General features: G+C 42.1%; 2 protein-coding genes across 7 annotated transcripts in view; one reads left to right on the top strand and one right to left on the bottom strand.

Annotated features, from left to right (window-relative positions):
- LOC140999591 (ankyrin repeat and SAM domain-containing protein 1A) overlaps window positions 1-18,649 on the bottom strand; it is a 71,535-nt gene extending 52,886 nt beyond the window's left edge. For 3 of the 6 annotated variants that reach the window (XM_073470068.1, XM_073470069.1, XM_073470067.1), the window contains exons 1-4: window positions 18,090-18,647; window positions 5,030-5,110; window positions 3,688-3,844; window positions 2,367-2,429 (exon numbers count right to left, since the gene is read on the bottom strand). In XM_073470068.1, the coding sequence (XP_073326169.1) occupies window positions 2,367-2,429; window positions 3,688-3,844; window positions 5,030-5,110; window positions 18,090-18,268 (480 nt within the window). In that variant the 5' untranslated portion in view covers window positions 18,269-18,647. Of the gene's footprint in view, window positions 1-2,366; window positions 2,430-3,687; window positions 3,845-5,029; window positions 5,111-18,089 lie in introns of all 6 variants that reach the window. The other 3 variants (XM_073470072.1, XM_073470071.1, XM_073470073.1) reach the window with 3 other exon arrangements.
- A 693-nt stretch (window positions 18,650-19,342) lies between these two features.
- Window positions 19,343-21,597, top strand: taf11 (TAF11 RNA polymerase II, TATA box binding protein (TBP)-associated factor). Its single transcript, XM_073470651.1, has 6 exons — window positions 19,343-19,575; window positions 19,804-20,021; window positions 20,582-20,712; window positions 20,809-20,896; window positions 20,988-21,084; window positions 21,202-21,597. The coding sequence occupies exons 2-6, from the start codon at window positions 19,845-19,847 to the stop codon at window positions 21,330-21,332; spliced, it is 624 nt and encodes a 207-aa protein (XP_073326752.1). The 5' UTR covers window positions 19,343-19,575; window positions 19,804-19,844; the 3' UTR covers window positions 21,333-21,597.
- Window positions 21,598-21,810: the final 213 nt, after the last annotated feature.

Genomic DNA, 21,810 nt, shown 5'->3' on the forward strand with positions numbered 1-21,810 from the left:
CCACCTCTCTCTCTCCTCAGCAACGCAAGCTTTCAAGCACAAACTGGGAGGTGGGGAGAAGAGGATGAGGAGGAAAGAATACACCCACTCACAGACAAGCATGGCATGGAAATCTGTCTTTGATGCTGATGCAAAGAGACTGTTACACTGAAAACCTCCCAGCCTCCTCCTCCTCGGCCTCATGAGATGGCTCTCTGGTCCTGGAGTGTGATGAGAGGGGAGGCAGGCCAGCACACACCCCGCCAACTCAGTCACATGATGCCATCAACCATGACCACAACCAGGGCCAAGAGCATCTACACTGCATCCACGTCTCTGATTTATTCATCACAAGGCTTCAATTATTCAGGCTCATAACCAGGTAGTGCCCCCAAACTATCCCGTTTACATTAAGACATCATCTGTAAGCCCAGCAGACCACAAGATTCAATGTTAAATCCATCGATCAGACTAAATGGAAAATGGGCGAGAAAACCGCTGCAGGAGAAATTTACACTACGATACATAGCAGCATTAAAGAAAGCCAGCCTCCCCATCCAAACACTAAGAAGATTAGTCCAGGGGAAATGTGACAATGTTCAGAAATAATGCTCAGCTTTATCTGCAGGCCTGGGTTGGTTTCCAGCTCTGCCTGCTCAAAATGCAATCATGAAGCAACCAACACAGCATGTTCGCACCGCTCACTGCTCTGACTGTCAGTAGCGACACCGTCAGCTCTGCTGTGTCTGGTCAAAACAGCCATCCTCCTCATGTAGACACGCTGTGGTTGGGGCTTCCCTGGGAGGCTAAATGCAGTAAGGGTGGCGCTCAAACTGAAATATGTAAAAGGCTGATGGTGTACTGTGTGTACTCCAGAGAAGTCAAGTAAGTGAGGGGTAAAGAGTCAAAGTTGTCCCTGGTCTGACCCCAGTTGCTGAGTGCCTGGTTCTATGGTATCATAGCTTCATTTTTTTTTAAAGTTATGTCTTTGATGGGTTCTTTAATCACTTTTTGAAGTACTCACACACCGAAGCTGCACTCAAATTAATGACTCAAACAGCAATAACAAACAACTTTTTTCCTAATTATCTAACAAGACCAGCTACAGTGATGCTAGCTACCAGATCTGTGAGGCTGTATAGAGTTGCTTTGAGCTGAATGCTAATGTCAGCATGCTAACATGCTTGTCACTACCCGCCAGATCGGAGTGGCACATGTGCAAGCGGGTCGACCATCTTGGACATTTTGGTACAGCAACACCACTTGCACAAGCACACACTCAACTTCAGTAAAAACCTGATATTTGTAAAGCTAGTTTATGATTATGATTAGACTAAACATCATGGTAATCCATCCAATAGCTGTCCAGACGTTTCATCCAAAACCACAAATATCAACTTCAGGGTAGTGCTAGAGGAAGGAGGATCCATCTTCTGGGAATACACGTTGCTAGCATGGTAAAAACTTCCTATGGCCACTGTTAAAACGGTAATTATGAAACTAGGTGTCAACAAATGGGCTGAAAAGTTAAGTGTTGCAGGACTCACAAACTCTGAATAGATTGAGGAACAAATCGATCTAGTACTGTCAATACTATCAGTATGAGAAATGTTTAAATGGGTACAAAGGAACATTTTGTTACAACTTAACAAATCCAAAGAATCGGTTGCTTTTCTTCTATGTGTATTATAATAAATTGATTCTTTGGCTTTGTAACTTGGGTCTACCATTTGTCATGATTAGTTTAGTACAAAATTGTTAATATAGTAATTGAAAATAACCATTAAATGCAGTGCTTGCAGTTCATCTATTTGGCACTCAATTTGTAGCAATACATGACCCAACAGTGGGGTTTGGGTTACAGAAGACTGCCATAAAGATCGTGGTAGTTTTAATTGATAGTGTGGTTTGTATCAGTCAATATTTTCTCATACTGTTGCCAACAACTGCACTGCTCTAGACCGCACATTATACAAGTTTTCATAACAAAATTGCTCAATTTCTAACAACCCAGCACAAAAAATGAACATGCAGATTCAAAAATCACCCACAGTGACTCTCAGAGGGCAGAACTTTCTATTGCAAAGGGCTGGGAAAACAGTACTGTAACATATACCAGAGATTATTGTTTGTGGTGGAGTGTATGTAGCAATGCAGCGTCACTTATGTTAAACATAGCATTTGAATTAAGCTGAAGATCACAAGCAAACATGAGCAGAAAGCCAGAGGACAGGAATCTACCGAAAGCCTCCCCTTAACTCTGCAGCAGAGCAAGCAGCAGCAGCAGCAGCTACAAACCAAACCCAAGCACAGCAAAGCCGACACAGCAGGAAAGCAAAGAGGCACTTCAAAAGAAATGTTGTTTCGGCAGCACTGTGTGTACACACCTTGGCATTAATATATGGGTCAAAGGGCCCACAGCGTTTGAACTCTTTATGGTCTACAGAGCTCTGGGAGGGAGGAAGAGAAGATAGGCCGATGGTTTTGGATCAGACAAGCAATGAACAAATGAATGATGATCACAAATGAGTCAAACTAAATAAAAAGGAGAAAAAAAATCAGAGTTGAGTTAATGAACAATCATGAACAGGCTCGGAGAAATGACACAAAATGAGAGCAGTAGAGTTTTTGCGATATCTGACAGTGGCTTGTTTGATAAAAAAGATTTCAGGTTCAGACTGCACAGAGCTCATAATGGGTCATTTCTCCTGATCCCAAACAGGACAGGCCAGAGATGGTGCCGGCCTGTAGGCTGTCTGTGCGGTAAGCAACCAAACAAAATATGAAACAATATGAGTTAAAACAGTTAAAATGGTTAGGGAAGACAAGCACTTCTCACACTAGCATGGCGTCAAAGCACTTCACAGTAGAATCAGATTCATGATGCACGGATGTTAAAGAACTCTGCACACAGTCTTTTTTGACATTCATTCAAAATTTGTTCACATGGAGTATAGAGCATGCCATGCTGAAGTAGAATTTGCATCTCCACGTGGCATTTCACAGTTAAAAATGACTCCTTTAAGTGGAAAAAATGATCGACTTCCTATGGCTGCTGACTAAACCATTCAAACTAATTGCGAAACTACTGAAGGTCAGCAAATGTGTTCAAAAGCAGTTCTGAGGTCATTAAAATGTCTCTGCCGACTTTCTACTTTGTCTTCTGCAGACACAGATGCAAATCTTCCAACAAACTCTGATTAGATGGAGGAACAAATCTATTTAGTACTGACGTCATTTCACACTGATAATATCAGGATAGTAAATGTGTTTAAAAACCGGAACCTTAAAAGGGACTATTCACCCCACAATCAACAATACATATTTTCCTCTTATCTGCAGTGCTATTTAACCATCTAGAAAGTTTTGGTGTGAGTTGCTTAGTTTTGTTGATGTGTGTATTCTCTCACATATAATGGAACTAAATGGCACTTGGCCCAGTTACTAATGATAATTAGTAACGCTAACCCTACAGCTCAGTTGAAGAGAAAGCGATTAATGTTTACATCCCACGCTGTCATGTGCACGAGTCTTTCGTCCATGAGTAGATGTAGCCCCCTCATGTAGTTGATACAGGGGATGGGTGTAGGTAAGTGCCACTACAGGTAAGAGGAAAAGCATGTTTTTTGGATTTTGGCGTGAACTATCACTTTAAGAGTGAACAAAACACACATACACAAGCACAGACGAGTAAATGCAGCGCCTGACCTGCTCGTTGAGTTTGGGGTGTGAAGGTCCTTGGTGAATGAGCAGTTTGACAATATGTTCGTCTCCCTTCCACGCAGCCAGATGGAGAGGGTAGCAGCCCTTGTTGTCAGCGATGTTGGTCAAGGCCTCGTTTCGTAGCAGCGCCTCCACCACCTCGCTGTAGGTAAAAGGAAGGGACAGGGCAGGTCAGAAAAAATGCCATGGGTATTAACCGCACTAATAAATACACAAGGCCTTAACAAACAGCCAATCAATAGCTTTATGTTCCCAGAGGGACAACTGCCTGTGAGGGCAGACCTTATTTAATGGTGAGCGTGCACACAGAGTTCATACACAGCTTTTTAAACAATAACATAAAAGCACTTCAAAAAGGTACCTAAACCTTTACCATTACATCTAAAGCATTACTATAAATGCAATAGCATAAAGTTTACAGACTTCCTTTATACCCACAGTAATCAATCTTAATGTATTAATGTACACATGGATATTCAGTCTATTTACATAGTTTAGAAAATATCTACATATCTAGATTAGAAATTATCTACACATTTACATTAGAAAATATCTGCTCCGCACTGCGTCTGGTGTGAGACATCAGGAGGCAACAAACAAATATCAGGGTTTCTACACTTTCTCCATAGTCAAATTTAAGCACTTTTAAAGCATGTTCAATCTTTAGCAGCACCTTAGGAGGTTATACAATGCATATTCAGTTTAGATCAGTGGCTGTAGCAGAAACCAAGGGCAGCGTGAGGTCGGGCCAGTCTGTTGGTTGCTTTTACTTTCATTTTTATGTCTTTATCAAAAATTTTATCTAGTCAGTCGGGCAGCAATTTCTCATGAAAGTAATGCAGTTACAGTTTCCAGTAGTTCCAAGTTCTTGGAAACAAACACCACATTCAAATTCAAGCATTTTCCAGCACCCGTACAAACCCTGAATAATGATGATGGGATCTAAAAGATTTTTGTTTTGTGGAGTGATGGTGTAGGTGAAACACCAGATTATGTTGAAAATCAAGCATTTTTCTAGTGGTATATTCAAATTTAAGTATGGTCCCAACTTAATGGTTAAAATCTTGTGCACCCTATGTACAGAGGCCGTGTCTTCACTGCAGCGGCCAGGGTTCAAATCCACCCTGTGGCCTTCTGCTGCATGGTATCCCCTCTCTGTCTGTCCCATTTCCTGTCCAAACCCTCAGCTGTCCTGTCAAATAAAGGCATTTAAGGCCCATAGAATTTATTTTATAAATAAGAAGTTAAGCATTTTCCAAACTTTCAAGACTCTGTAAAAACACTGTAAACAAAAAAGCTGAAGATGAGTCATTTATCACTGATCTACCTGTGTCCATTAAGGGCGGCATGGTGTAGAGGGGAATATCCAGTGCTGTCCACACAATTCACATTGGGGCCTCTCCAGATGCTGTGAAGAAAAGAAAGCATTGTTAGGCAGAAAGAAACAAAAACACACACACACACACACACACACACACACACACACACACACACACACACACACACACACACACACACACAGCAAACAAACACTGCCTATCCCTGTGTAAAGTCTCTCACTGTGGGTGTGACTGATTCTGTTTTGATTGCTATCTAAGGGTCTCTAACAGCAGTAAGTTTACATCACAGCCCAACCCTGCCTACACACAGGTGAGGTGGGGGCATACACCCTCACATGCACTCTCTGGAATAAAGCTGCAAGGATTAGTCGTAATTGATCAATCGCTTTAGTCATTTTTCAAGCAACAATGTCAAAACTTATGATAGTATGCTCATGCTTATGATAGTAAATGAAGAGTCTTTGGGTTTTGGACTGTCGGTTGGACAAAAGAAGCAGTTTGAAGACATAATTTTGGGCTCTGGGAATGTCTGATGAGCATTTTTCACAATTTCTTTGACATTTTACAGAGTAAAGTATAATTAAGTTAATCGTTAGTTGCAGCCCTACTCAGGACAGGAATGAAGAAGCTCAGGCCACCAGCAGCAGTATCAAACCAGAAAACGAGGAAGGAAAAGCAACACTATCAGGACTAAGCAGCAGCTAAGCTGAGCTAATTGCGTCTCGTTTACAGTAACTCCATGCAATGTCAGCCTGATTATTCTGGGTCGTGAAGGAGAATAGGCTTTTATTATGCAGTGTGAGCAACAAACAAAGCAACGAGACCGGGCCAAAACGCACCGGAGAGGGTAAAAAGGACGGCGGCCCTGCACTCTCATTCACTTGAGCTGAACTCAGCTGTCAGCTCCGATTGGTTTGTTTCTTTTAATTTGCAAAGAGCGCTGTGGTGAAGAGGAGAGGCCGTGATGATAGAGGGGACGGCAATGAGAGATGGAGGGAGTAATTTAAAAAGCTAAAGGCTGTCTGGAGTGCCAGAGACTGCGGATGTGAGGCTCTCAGAAGGACCTTAACACATCCTAAATAAATCATGTGACAAGGAAATCCCAGCACTAGTGAACCAAATATCTGAGACCAGAGTCATTTGGCAAACAGAAAGGGAATGGGAGCAAAACCACTGGGCCTCACAGAGAATCAATCATGAATGGGAGAAAAATGAATAAAGAGAAATCTCACTGACTTTTTTACTATTTACTTAGCTTTTGATATATTATAGAAAACCATCTCAACGCCAAAGCAAACGACCAATGATTTGACAGTCCCACAGCTTCATAAATTATGACTGACTTGGATTTTGATGCAAGCGAGTCATTTCTTCTATGAATAAAGCCTTAGGAGGAAACTCAGCAGCACAGGCGTTTGTAAATCTTACCAGTGGAGAAAAACATTAAACATCAGCTCCAGGAGTTTGAACACAGACACAATATGAATCGATCCGTGATAGAATCGGTGTGTAAAGACAGCAGGATGCTCACCCTCCTCCACAAATCAAGCTTCGGTGCGACTGTGCTTCACACACATGGCCCGTTTTTGTTGCAGTAATGGCTGTTTTGCCCCCTTAAAATACATCTCCCATAATAGCTCTGAGAGCAGCCTGCAATTACACAGTCAGAGCCATCTCATTAAATAAGTGTCTTGGAGGGCTCCATCGCCTGCAGAACAATGGGCCCGACAGAGCACAGACACACAAAGATGCGCCAATCTACTACTCATAACCTAAGCCCTTTATTTCTCACAGTGCGCCTTCTGGGTCTGAACTCACCGAGTCAGGCACCCATGAAGACAAGGGACATCAAAAAGCAGGGCGTGCCAAGAGGAAATACTCAAGTGTGAAAAAGTGGTGGGAGGAAATGCTGGGGATTGATGAATTTCTGTTAGAGAGGGGTGGGGGGAATGTGTGAGCTACGATTATGTGAGCTCTTAAGGCATCACGCGTACACACTTCCTCTCTACTCCTCCAGAACTAGTATCCGAATTTGTAGTCAGGAGTAGAAAAAGCCTGTCCTGTGTTGTGTTGTGCCTGGCCGTTCGACACATCAAAAGGGAATACTACTGGGACAGAAGCAGACCTCTAGTTGTTGTCCTAGATAAAGAGTTATGTAACGGCTTACAGCAAAAAAAACCCATAAACAAATTATCATAAACATGAACAGAGCAGCGACTACGACTGGAGAGTTTAACAGATTCAGGGATAAGGGAGTAACGCAAGGAGGCATGCCGTGCGTGTGGGAACATATTTTGACACGACGTGGTGACATTGCATTGATTGTCATGTCATGCAAGTGAACATTAGGACAACATGACTGTAAGCTAGGGTTGCAACAGTATGAGATTTTCACGGTATGATAACCATCTCATAAAATATCATTGTGGAAGGGTATCACAGTAGACATTACATTATTTTCATCAGTTACAATGATCTTTAAAGGAATGAAAACAGAAGTGAACGAAAGTTTTATAATAATTGCACAAAATATTATGTCCCGACAGACATAAACTTGAAATAAATATATTTTTAAACGCAACCCTGCTGTTAGGGTTAAAGCTATTGATTAGTGTATCTCACATTATATGTATAGTCATTCGAATATAGTCAGCATTTCAAATATCTGTGCAACATTACACTCCATTACGTCAGATGTATCATGAGACACACTGCAAGATGTTTTATTCATATTCTAAGTCATCAATTCTCAAGAAAAGCTAGAATAAAGGGCAACATTTATGATGCTTCTGCACACTTTGATCCCCCTCAGCAGTCATGACTCTGATGTGTCATTGCCAGAAGTTCTAAAAATGCCACTCGGAAAACACAAACATTGTGACATCCGCCGCATGACCAAACAAAACCTAGCAGGGATGTAATCCATCACAAGACGCAGCATGATGTCACTCTCTGGTATCTATTTCCATCATATTGCAGTGATAATCAGCGTTAATTCCGCAGAATCACCTGCACGCAGAGAGAATGAAGATGTCTGCTCATTACATTTTTCACTGTCAAGTTTTGTTACGAGCAGAGCTTCCTGTAGTAGCGCCGTTAAGTGCAGTCCAAGTGTTACGTCCTCATTTTGGCAGCACGGCACTCAAGGGCATGAGTCAGAGTGGTGCTCGACAATCCACTTCATCCTCTTACTACGGCTCACAACCAACCTAACTGAGGGGACGGGCTTTGGCCCCATAGCGGGGCAACGGGCAAAACAGAGTTGATTTGGTTTGGGAGGGGACACATTCATTCGAACTGACTGAGGAATTCCTGTTTGAAAGGCTGAGCTAATCCTTAATTTCCCTGAGGGAATATCAGCGGGATGAAGCTAGAGTTTGAAAAAGATTCTGGGGGGCTGTAATTCTGTGTTGTACAAAGCCCGGCCAGTACGACAGCAGGAAGGATAATAACATTCCCCCTCTTTTATGTATTTCTCTGCATTAGTCTGCTGATGTTAGTCACACATATACTGAAGGCATTTCCAAAATATGTGGGCTTAAACATAAATCTCCTCTGTGTTATATTCTCAAGTCAAAATGTCATGGAGCTCGGTAATTACATTCACAGACAGAAGAGGCTGGAGTTTGGTTTTCAGCCTTGATTCTCATACCAACTGGCTAAACAGTGGGAAGCACAGCATGCTACCGACAATTACCTGCTTCTGTTGGTCGATACCAATAAGATAACCAATAGTTTCTTTAATTTTCAAAAAGATAACAATTTAAATAGGTGTTATTGATAACATTCAGCCGCTAAATGTGGCAATCAACAAAACGCTTCCATTGCATTCATGTTACAATGTCGCTGCTGTTCGACTCATCTAGTGCACTAGCTAACGTTCGCAACATTAGCAAACATGAGGGCACTCAGCCATTTTTCAGTTTTTTCCACAAACTGGCAACTACCAAGACTGTTAATCGCTGACGAAACACCGATACCACGTGTAAACAGTGTTAATATGACTGATTCATGATCAGAATATTTTTAAGGAAAAGAGACTTTTTTTCCTGAACCTTTCTACAAGCTCTGTAGACGTATTTTTTTTTTTTTTTTTTTTAAATTTGCCCACATAAAAATGTTATCACTATGACTGACAATATTCCATTGCTCAACCAAGATTTGTTGTGTTAAAACTCTGAACCCTAATGGAACACGTATTGCAAATGACAATTGTGTTTACTTCCTTTTGAACTGTAAAAAGCATCCACAGTGACAACATGTTTGGCTCTCTAGTCCAGACTGCATGACTCGACCCAAGTGCAGCCGTCTGACATCTTCAGCCAACTCAAACCAACTTTAAAAAGTGCATACAGCCACCTACTGTATTAGCGCGTGAACATGGCAACATTTCCCGCTATCAAACCAATAAAGTTATCTGATGCATTTGAATGTTTGATTAAATCGCATTTGTATTGATCATTTGATCCATATTCACTCATCTCTGTCAGACAACTTAGCAGGTAGAAAAAGGCAGGGATGACTCATATGAGAACGTTGAAATGCGTATCTATAATTTTCCAAGTTATTATGATCAGGATGAACCAGAATTACTAGTTGCGTTGCCCTGCAGAGCTGATACTTTTAGTGCATGACAATCAAAAGTACACATTTCCAGTGGAACCAAGAGTCATGAAAGACGATCACATGGTTATATACTGAGCTCTAGGGAATAGGCAAGGCTAAATTCATTCTTAGGTTTAAGCAAATAAGAACCCAGGTGAGTGAGAACCCGGTGTCAAATAAACAGATTTGTCCTCAAGCCAATTAGTAGTGTGACCACACTGCCAGGGATTAGTCAGGCCCAGGGCACTGAGCCCAGTAGTGACTGGCGCATGTCAGCCAACCTCAGGGAAATTGGGCTTAATTATGCATACTGCTGGCGGGTACTGAAACCAGATGCCCTGCAGCCAGACAGCCAACTTGAGCATCTTCTCCTCAGTGGAGGGACACCGAAGCACCTGCCAGAGTCCTCCAGGCCTGCTGGGGAATACTCTCACTGACTTAATGAGCTCAAATCTCTGGCAAGGTACCACGCAGGGACCAAAGAACTACAACTGTAATAAAGTAGTACACGCTCATCATTCAGGTTGTTACAGACCATATCGAAGGGCAGCACATACTGTATTATTTGAAACAAATTATGCAACAGACTTCGAATCTATGACACAGCTCTTACGAGGCAACAAATCTATGACTAACATAAAATTACTTCACAAGGGGATTTCTTGATCGTGTGGTTGATGATTCTGAACATTTATGATTCGGCCTTGATTGACTTCTGATGAGCCCATATTTTACTGAGGTGACACAATTGTTACATAAAGTAAGCCGGCAGCCTCAGATAGCTTTTTAGCAATGTTATATTTACAGCATTATGAGCTAAATGCAACCAACAGCAAGCTAACATGCTCAATGACAGTGCTAACATGCTTATGTTGAGCAGGTATCCACCTTATTCGCCAATTATGGGCGCAACTGGAAATGCAATTTCCATGATAACAGGACGCTAATCCTCTTCTATAGAGCGACTGGTATACCGTATATTCATTTACAAAGACGTAGGTTAGCAACTTTAGCAAATTGGACCGACTTACATTGCCATCCATAAAGCCACACTGCTTATGTGGCTAAAAAAAGCACCATAAAAGTGTTATGAACCACATTCACATGGCGGCTATTATCTTCAGCTAAAGGTGGGAAGCTCAAATGTTTTACTGCTGTGTTCCAGGTTCCATGTCGAATAAACGTAGGGAATTTGACAGATTGTTTTCATTTCATTGCTTCTTGACTAATTAGCAACTAAAAAGATGATGAAGAGTGATAATTTGGAGGGACATCTGGACATTTTTCAAGATAAAACGACCTCTTATTACTACGTTATTAATACCTCATTACTAGCTTCCAGTACACAGCAGCTAACATTAGCATTCAACCACTTTCCTAGCTAACAATACCATTTGATAGTGTTGCACGATGTGATAGGAAAAGCGTACATTCATTCTAAAATATCAACACGCATCTTGGACACATTTATTTAAGCCTGGAGGTGAAACACACTGGATGTAATCAAATGGTAATGTAAGCTAGGGAAGTGGTTGAATGCCATTGTTAGCTGAAGGTTTGTCAAATATGTTGTTTAACCTTGAAATGTGGCCTGATGTCCCTCCAGATTTTCACTGTCCGTCATCTTTTCGGTTGCTAATCAGTCAGGAAGTGGTGAAATGGCAATGATTTGTCAAATTCCCTACATTTATTTAACAGCTTTGGGCTTCCCACCCCGAGCGGGATGTCAGGGAAAATTGGCCGCCATGTTAATAAGGTCCATTCCTGAATGTATGAGGTAAGAAGTCCTCAAATTCATCAAATAATGAAACTACCAGCCTTAACTTTTTCAAAAAACTTCTTCTTTTCTTCTTTTTCTAAAAGGGCGTGTGACAAACACTTTAACAAGGCTTCTTAGGCACATTCATCTTATTTCAGTGCAACAGTAAATAGCTCCAGTTTAAAAAGGAACAGAAAATGGTGAAATGAAGATGGTGATATCGCAGCTAATTTCCCTATTCAGTTGTAGAGCACAGCCTTAACGAAGCCTGATTGAGTCTTCGTGGCTCCTAATCACACCATAGTGAGCATTTCACAGAGCAAATGTGTTGCAGCAGGAGGTGTGAATAAACTGTGTCTGCCCACAGTCTATGATCAGAGCCGTCCAATGGGCTCTGGCTGAATCAAAATGATGGGCATGAAAAACACAGGTGGCAGGCTGAAAAGGTGGTATGAACATGGAAGGAAAGAAGAAAAGAGATCCGATGGGGCGAGAACAGAAAGAAAACGCCTTCAATCACAGGCTGTCTTACATCAAGCTGGCGTCTCCCACACCCACTTCACAGCAGATGCCACTGCACAACAACTACAAAAATCTCACTGTTTCATACCGGCATCCCCTGAACATTTTTTTTTTGCTTGAAAGAGCGAGCTGATGTTCAGTTTCAGCTAAAAACTTGCCAAATGGATGGGCAATTTCAGTCATGCTGACATCCCTCTTCTGGAAATAGCACACAGCTCCTCTCTGAGAGAACCTTTTGGCAAATATAAATGCTCGGTTTTGCTTTCAAATTCATCAGCAAAGTCCTTTAACTTTGACAGCCATAATAACAACGTCACACCTCTTCATGATAAGCTGCATGTGTCCGGAAGTCGTAAACAGTTACAGTTTGTTGCTAATCTGCTTAGTCATGCTGAGGCCAATCCATACAGAGAACTGTGCTATGTCTATGTGGTTTGCACAAATATCAAAGTGAAAGAGAAGTACACATCTTAAGATCAGGTCTAATTTGTTTCCTGTGTGAACATATTGAGGTCAGTGCCATTACTCTGGCTCCAAGTACAACATGTTTGAAGTCTGGAGGTGGAGTGGAGGTTGGCGTGGACCCAGCAGGTGGGCAAGAAGACTGCTGAGAGCTGCAGAGTGGGAGAGAAAGGAAGACGCCAGCCAGCAGGCCAGCCAGATGAAAATGTCTGGGTCGGGGGGCTGCTAACAACCAACTAACACACGTGTAGGCCTGCACAGGTCGAGAGGGTGGGCCTGACATGTCTGGTCACTGTGGGAACCTCTTCCAACAACTGGGAGATGCACCAAAACCTCAGCAGCCTTATCTTTCCCATTTGTCCATTTGTTATTATAGGGGTTTTCAGTGAGTGGGGTGAGAGAGAGTTCAAACAAACATGCACACAACACAAGAGTCAGTAAGTGTTTCTGTGTGTCCTGCTAAGCAACCTTTTTTTCTTTTAATACAGGAAGCACAGAAAGAAGGAAACTATGACAGTTTCTTTCTTAGCAACCCCAGAAGTAAGAGTGCGTCTTCATTGTTAAGCACTTTGTAATACTGAGAAAAAGGGCTTTTAAAAAACATCCTTTCCTTGGCATTTCTTAAAAGAAGGTCTGCTTTTTTTGGACGATATATTTCCCCAGAAACGATTGCGATAAATGATATTATTGGCATTTTAAGCCACCATTTTATTAGGGCTGGGAGATATGGCCTTGAAATAATATTGCGATACTTCTGGCTGTGTTGTGATACACAACATATCTTTTCAAAAGCCCTTCATAAATGCTTAGACTTTGCAACAAAATCAAACATGATATTTTTGACCAAATACCTCAGTATCAATATTGACACAGTATTGTCAAGATGGCTGCGATAGAAACTCCTACGAAACTTTCCCTCTACAAATAAACAAGAAACCCCTGACCCACTTGGATGAAAGTTATTTTTAGCCTCCCATCATTAAAGATAATTTTCTTACACACTGCATGAAAAGGACGCCGTATTTGTTAGTCTCCGCTTCCCCTCGCACACATATGTGGAATTCATCACTGCTACTAAGTGCTTTTCTGCCTGCTTTCTCGGTCTACACAAACACAGGCCGTAAACATAACGCGCAGAGCATCCCGAACTCAGATGCTCCTGGAATGCTAACATGGTGGTGTTGGATTTCCCAGCTACCACTGCTCCCTCCTGGCTTGAACCAGCTACAGTTTCTTTCAGTTCAGAGGTCAACAATTGACGAAAATGTGATTGCCAGACCGGTTGTTTGCCCAGCCTGTAGCTACCTCGGGCTGATCTGAGGTTCTTGCCAGTACTGTGAAAGCGATAGAAACTGCCTTGTTAACGCTGTCTGCCTGCACTAACAGCAGGCAGACAGCGTTAGCGACAGTCTGCCTGAACTTTGAAAGCTACTATGAAATCCAGCTCAGGACTGAGGGTGACAGACTCCCGCTGTGAGCCTGTCATCTGCAGATACAGCATCCCGAGTCCTACAGTGCACCTTCACACTCACTGAATTCTACATGTGCAAAGCTGCTAATAACAGAGAAGCTCCAGGGATATTTTGTTGTTTTTTTTTAAAAAAAGGACAGTATGTGCTAGCTCTTATGCAGCGGATATTTTCTCGGCTGCTTGGGATGAGCCAGAAATTGTGGATGTAATGGGATGGAATGATCTGGAGTTGCGCCCAAGCCTCTTAAAATGCTAACTAAGTCATCACGCTGATAGAAATGCTTTGCTCCCTAGTAACAAGAGAAAGGAATAACACATTAAGGAGAATATATATTCCTGTTATGTAGAGGCTTTTGTGGATATCTTTAGCCGGTCTTTAACATCAAACACCGCAAAAGCTCCTCCTGTGTTAACCTACAGAAAACATTAGACTTAATGAGTGGGATGCTCTGAATAGGTGGTCCAGTTCTACCAAAATGACAGCTCAATTTTCTTTGTAAAACCAAAATAGTGAAGAAAGGTCCCAGAATGGTCTTTAGGGACTGATATGAATATAAATAGGCATCATTCTACGCTTTGTCAGTGGGACAAAGGACATGGCTGTGAAGCTGGGAGACGAGCCCTCATCTGGCTAAGCTCTCAGAGCGTCTGTCCAGAACTCCATGCATTCCTCTGTTAATTTCCCCTCAGTGGGCAGGCACTCTCTCTGCCAGGGACTTGTCTTTTACCTCCGGTCTGACCGCAGCAGCTGCCTGTGTTTGGACAACCCGGGCCAGGAAGTGCTAGTGAAGAGCTCTTCCTGTAGACCTCTGGGATCAAAATGGGTCATGAGGCCCTAGCAAAAAACTATGGTATGAAGGGAAGCACGGCAAATGCATGCCCTAAAATAGACACCCTGAGGGCTAAAAAGAAGTTCCACCAAACAGCATCAGGCTTACTTCTGCATCTACCATCACTGCACGGTGGCACCATAAAGGTTACAGCACCGTGACCTTCCGACTCAGGGTAGCCCCGCCCAGCTCGTTTTGGTGTTAACGGAGCACCAAAGAACAAATGTTTGGGGCGGCGGTGGTGTTAAACACGCCGGGGTCAGTGTCTATCCCTTGGCAACCGCTGGGATGCAGCCTCCTGGGAAAGCAGACATTCCGCAGAGCAGAGCTGTACACTGCCTGGTTACAAAAACACCGCAAGTCATGACATGCACCCCATTCCATAGCAAGAACGCCAAAAATCTAGTGGAGACACACAGAGCACACCTTCATGAAATAGTAACGAAGCCGATTATGTGCAAAACTTGTGGTTTTGATCTATACGATAAAACGGTAATTGTTATCGACTGTCTCTGTGCGTTATATCCTGCAGGGGACACAACAAGTCTAATTAAATGGTGGTTTAGGTTACAGATGCTTATTACACAAGAGGAAATTAATTAGTGTGAGTAACTGTTGGTTGGTAGTTAACTGTTGGTTCAGGGCGGTCATGATATTGGATTTTCAGAAACAGGATTGCTTTATCTATGGAAAACTTGAAAAAAATAAAACGATGCTCAGTCAAGTTCATCATTAACTTTGTTTATCGTGTGTTTAATCTCTTTTTGGCAAATTATTACACTCAAAATACAAGTATAGGGAAGTCGAGAGAGTGTAGACTGTACAAAAAAAAGGACAATAAAAAGGGACTCCTATGACAAAAAGGGAATGGAAGGAAAGGAAAATGTATTCAGAGGCAATGTACTATCAACATGATATTATCATGCGTTTTATTTACACAATATCAATATTTCATTTCTAAATATCATGGATGGTTATCATTAAAATCAGTACTAGGCTTAGGCCGATATCTGATCTTACTGGTTATTGAAATTTGCTGTCATATACAAGATTCTTCACAATATTGAATATCAAACAGCTGTTAAGGCATCTTCAGGCTTTCATTTTGAAAAGAAAATGCATGCAGAGCTGTCGTGGCAGCGGAGGCAACGCGCATCGATCTTTGGGAGGTGACTTCAGCTTAACTGACCTGATGTAAATGCATGAACGCAGCACTTTTAACATACAGATATGGAGGAATTAGTTTCTAAGAATGACCAATTTGTTGATATTTCTTGTTTAAAGTGGGAATGAGCGACGATAATACCGTCTATCACGATATTTGGGCAGGACAATATCGTGAGATAAGATTTTGGATATTGCCTAAACCTGGTCGTATATTGCGACGCCCCCATGTTGGTTGTAATGTCAACATGTAGACAGGAACATGCATCCCTCTCTACATGATGACATTACAACCAACACGGGCTAAAATTTGCTCGAGACGGATCCTCCAGATCAAATCTCCTCTGACAGGATTACAGACCCACACTTTCTAACAAAGGATGATGAACAGGGTACAAATTGATTCTGCTAGCAGTAAGGAAAGGAAACAAACACCCGCCCACAGCCTGTGACACTGTGGTAAATTTACCGTGACATCCTTAAAATGTATTGACATATTGATTATGCAAATTAAATCAAATGTCATAAACAACAGCAAGAGTCCCCCGGGATGCCCTGTGGTCTCTAATCCTGCAGCTTGTTAGCTCAGGCAACAGGCTTGGTAAGTCCATGCACCACTTCTTCAGTCATTTCCTGCAAAGTCTAGCCAATAATTTCCCAGCGCTATCATTGCCAAACATTGATTGCTCAAGTCAGAACAAATGACACAATGGGTTCTTCAGTCCGCCCACAGATTTGTGAGGAAGAGGCTGAGCCAGCCTTGACTGCATGACATCTCTGAATTGGATTTCCGATTAGACGGGTTTAATGTAATTACCTTGAGTACATTGTGCAGTCTGCTCTGAATAACACGGCGACGCATCACCTCAACTTCGTCGTAACACTTGTCCCTCAGAAGGAGGTGGCTGCCACGGGTGCTCCCAGGGGAGCGATATTATATTATGATTGACAGACTTTCACCTGAATGTACTCAGCATTAATGTAAGGGGAGGAGAGAAGATGCCACTTGTAGCACTTTTATCTTAATGAGCCTGAGAGCTATATTTCACAGATAAAAGCCTGTGTAGCCTTAAGAAGTCGGCTCCTTTCAACAACAAGGCTGTTCTTCTTTTCCCTCTTGGTAGATCTGTACTACGGATGCATTATGAGACTGCATCATGTGGTTTCAGAACAATATATTCCAGCCCAGGGAAATTCAACGATCCTGTTGTGGTAAGCCTATAATTCAGATAACATCTGCAGGACAAAATGAAACTCAGAACTTATCAGATCTATTATGCAGCATCTTATTATTAATAATACCCAGCAGCCCTTGTGTGTGCAAAGTTAAAGGGATGGGACGAAAGACGAAGGGACGGTCCAGCTGCCTCTTCATAACACAGGGAGGGATTTGATGCGATCAAAAGCTGTCCACATTGAGCAGGGCCTACCAAAGCCTTAAAAAACATCTTCTATTTTTTGGCAAACATGTCCTGTTCTGCCAGATCAGGCATTTAGGCATTTCAATCTGAGCATCTACTTACTATTACTTCAGTATGTACACAGGTGGCATGTGGGCAAGGATGACAGATGCAATATATTTACCATAGTGTACTCTAAATCAGGACTAAAAGCATTTCCAGCCTTGCATGGGAGCTGTTTTAGGATGTGAAAAACCAGATCAAATGTTCACCTCACTTACTCTCCTGTGACCGCTGATAGAGATGAAACCTGCCAACCTTCCACAGCTGCAGTAAGAAAAATGGGGTTTCAAATCTAGGGCTGGTAAAAAAAAAGAAAAAAGAAGAAGAAGACCAAACATATAACAAAAATAAAATGGGAGTCTGGCTCTGACAAACTGGGTTTCTACTCCACCTCCAGGTCTAGACTGCATGTAAGCAATGAATAATGAATCTGTATTAGTTTTTAAAGAGGCTGTGGGCTGTTTTGTTGCAGGTTTATGGAGGCAAGTTGCACAATTACCTACCAAGCAGGCCGTTAATGCACATTACAGTGCAGCTGACAGGGACACAGGAGCTGGGAGCTAACAAAGAAGCATGCCACGGCTCCTGCGCTGCACTGGTGTTTGTTTGGCAATGCACAACAACATTACACTGTGTAACTACCCGAGATTATGTGAAATACTACTATGAGCTATTACAGGACGTGATGAGACAGTATTTGACAGGGACACCGCTGCTGGTTGTCTCCCATTCAGTTGTATCCGCCTCTTGCTTCCCTATTCCAGAGCCTACCTGAGCAGACTGGAGAGCGGATGAGAGGAGGCGCCGTGCCCGCCGCTGTTGCCGCTTCCACCGATCCCAGACAACCCGCTGCCCGTGCCAGCGGACTGTCGCTTCCCGGATAAAAGCTTCTCCACAGCGGCCAGGTTGCCCGTCCGCGCCGCTTCCAGAAGTTCCTGCTCCTTCCCCATCGCGGATCCCAGAAAAAAAAAATCAGAGGAGGCGCGGGGAAGAGGAGAAAAAGGGGGGGGGGATATATTGCGGGAGTAAAATTCCTCTGCGATCCCCCTTTTTTTTTCTCTCTCTCTCTCCCGACCTCAAGTTATTCCTCAGTACCGCTGCTGGTGTGGCGAGGAAACAAAAGCTCCCTCCGCCGCTGGGTTCGTCCGTCCCGATCCACGGTGCCGCTGGCGCTCAAGGGGGAGGAAAAGTTTCGTTCAGCAGCACGGTACCACCATCGAGCAAACTTCCTCTGACCAGTCCCCCGAGCCTCGTCCGTCACTTCCTCGAAACTGCCCTTTCTTTCTGCGTCTCCAATCCTAAACCCTTCAGACACACACACACACACACCAACACACACATACACACTCACACACATACACACCAACCCTAGCACCCCCGCCCTAGCTGCTCCACAGTGGAAGTGGATGGGCATAATCAAAATGGCGCCCGGTTAACTTAATGCCCATCCAGAGCTTTAACGGTCTGCTCCACCGTCACGTTTAGAGTCCATGGCACATTTCCTAACCTAACCCTTTTAATTATTTACTGTTATTAGTCACTCGTGTACATGCTATAACGTAATACTGAAGACTGCAGTTAAAGACATAGTTCCGAAAACTTGAATTTACTCTAAAATACAATCTGCTGTGTCACCGTGTTCAATACTTTTGTACTGGCGGAGACTGTAAATAATAACAAGGAAGCGTTATTGGTATTCCTATCAGTTTCCCCTCATGGGTGTGTGAACAGGGTCATTTCACAACACCTTATCAGGTGACAGCAGTCTGTGGCTGATATTTAAAGTTACAGTAAACAGTGGGGATGACCGTCAAAACTGTGATTTAACTTGCTTTTGCAACATCAGCAGGAACTTGTGCACAGAGAGTTAAATCTAAGCACTGGGTTGTATTGTAACTGGATTGTAAATACACAATAAACGTCCTGTTTATTTCTAATGTTATTGATAATCCTAAAATACTGCGCTGTTCAGAGCTAGCGGTGTCAATAAAGTTGGTTCAAAACCGGATACGGAAATTGGAGCGCTATGCTATCAACAAGCCTGGAAAACTAGCATTTTGACGCTAGCGATCCTCTTTTCGCCCAGTTGAGCTTGATTTTATTTATTACGAATGAATTGGTAATCTTAGCGTTGTGTATTACCTGCCTTGCTAGCTAATGTACTTTACAAAACTAGTTAGCTAACGGTAGCTTACAACCATCGTTAGCTTGGCTAGTTATTGCTGCTGTTTTGTTGACGCCTAGCTGCAGAAGATAGGTAGGTGCATGTTGTATTCGCATTTTCACAAGATGTGATACGTATAAACCCGTGTACTCTACTATTTTAAAGACTAAAATACTTTTCAGTGGATCATAGATTGCATAGATTTTGTCGTGTAGCGAAAACGCTAACTTAAGCCGGGTGTAGAACACAAAAGTTAGCTGTTTAGCCTTCGCCAAACTGGTAGGTAACTAACGTTAATATACTGCCTTGATGACATTACAGAATCTGAAGCTGTAACCCAGTGTTAGGGGGAGAGAGTGATAATGGCCGACCCTGCACGGATCAAACCTGAGGCTGCACTGGAGAGAGCATCTTCTGCCAACGAGGAGCATCCAAATGTTAAACCAGAGGAAACTGAAGATGTACCAACCACAGCAAAACCTGCAGATGAAAACAAAGATTCATCCTCCCAAGATCAGCTCAAACAGGAGCTTAAATCAGTGAGTTCTTGAGCTTCATTTCTCTTAAATCAGAGGAGGAAGTGTTCCAAATTTTAGTTTGGAATAAAGTAATGTAAAGAAAAATCAACAACAGGTCATCAACATACTGTTTTTCACAATGGGCATTGTTTGATGTCAAACACAGATGCATCTAGAGGAGCTGAAAGCAGCAGATTTTTATTGATTTCACTCCGTACATGACAATCAATTATCAAACTTAGAATCTGTTGTGTGTGGGTACCGTATTTGATGAACAGACTATTTGTTTCAGTACTGAAAGCACTTTAGCATCATTAGAGTTAATAATTCATTATAGTGCGGCAAAGTAACATTAAGATATATTGCCTTTAATTCACTGTATGTATACAAAATAAGTCAGATGCAAACGATGATGATGATAGTCAAGTTAAATCTTGATAAAACAAACAAAAAAAGGAGAATTTGATCAGATGAGTGTTTATGTCAACATTGTCTTGGCTGTATAAACATGTGTATGTAGTGTAACGATGGGCATGTCATTGTTTAATTGCTTCTAAACAAGTTTGTCCTCCGTTGTGAAGGAAATGGCAGCTGGGGAAGATGAGGAAGAAGGAACCTCTGGCCAGCCTTCTGCCAAAAGACTGAAGGTGGAACCAGAGAAGAAGAAGGAGAAGCGCCAAAAGGTCGACGAGGATGAAATACAAAAGATGCAGTAAGATTGAGTTTTCTAAAAAATCGTTTTAATAAAAAAATAAATGCACTCATTCTATTAAATCTCACCAACTCCTGTTCTTCTTGTGTCTTACAGGGTTTTGGTGTCATCGTTTTCTGAAGAGCAGCTGAATCGCTATGAGATGTACAGACGTTCTGCCTTCCCTAAGGCTGCTATTAAGAGAGTAAGCATTTATTTACACTGACAGTGTTTTTAAATCTCTGAAACAAATTTTTAGCTTCATGTCCTTATTTATTTGTATATTGTTTTTCTAGCTGATCCAGTCCATAACAGGATCATCAGTGTCTCAGAATGTGGTGATTGCCATGTCTGGTATTTCCAAGGTTTTTGCTGGAGAAATTGTTGAGGAAGGTGAGTGGCAGACTTACGAAACAGAATGTTACGTTCAGACCAAATACACTTTCACATATGAGTAAATCCTTTCTTATTTGTACCTGCAGTTTAAATAGTCTGTCTTTGTCCTTGCAGCACTGGACGTTTGTGAGAAGTGGGGAGATACACCCCCACTTCAGCCCAAGCATATGAGGGAAGCAGTGAGGAGGTTGAAGAGCAGAGATCAGATTCCCAACTCTAAGCACAAGAACATCCTCTTTCACTGAGGCATCTGTGCTTTGGATTGTATGGACAGATAAAATGTTGAAAACTTGACATGAAGCCCCTGCAGCTAACTAAACATTGATTATTCTCTACTAAGAGGAATCATTTGACTGTAGTATGAAAGAATGGTCAATAAATGACCTGCCATTCACCTCTAATTATCAATGTAATGGTTGATGAAATATACAGTTCAAATGGTGTGAAATTATATTCATGTAGTATGGTTGTAAATACAGTGTTTTATACTTTAAAATATGAAATGTTCAATTTTTGTGCTTCAGTTTTTTTGTGGGGTGGCAAAATTGTGGCCCCTTCAAATGGTTTAAATTAGAAAAATGTACACTTTGTTTCTTTTTATGGCATTGTGTACTCATTTTGATAAACATTTCAAAATGTTTTGGTCCTTTTTCAAATGATAAACCCCATAGTGAGAGTAGTTTACTGTATCACATTACTCACTCCATTTCAGTTTTATCGCTG

The sequence above is a fragment of the Pagrus major genome, chromosome 7, assembly GCF_040436345.1.
Source record: "Pagrus major chromosome 7, Pma_NU_1.0".
In the NCBI taxonomy this organism is placed as follows: domain Eukaryota; kingdom Metazoa; phylum Chordata; class Actinopteri; order Spariformes; family Sparidae; genus Pagrus; species Pagrus major.

Excerpts from the sequence above, each read along its gene's own strand:
- taf11 (XM_073470651.1), top strand. The coding sequence starts at position 19,845 with ATGGCCGACCCTGCACGGATCAAACCTGAGGCTGCACTGGAGAGAGCA. Across the intron at positions 20,713-20,808 it reads GATGAAATACAAAAGATGCA|GGTTTTGGTGTCATCGTTTT; the intron begins GTAAGATTGAGT and ends TGTGTCTTACAG. Across the intron at positions 21,085-21,201 it reads TGGAGAAATTGTTGAGGAAG|CACTGGACGTTTGTGAGAAG; the intron begins GTGAGTGGCAGA and ends TTGTCCTTGCAG.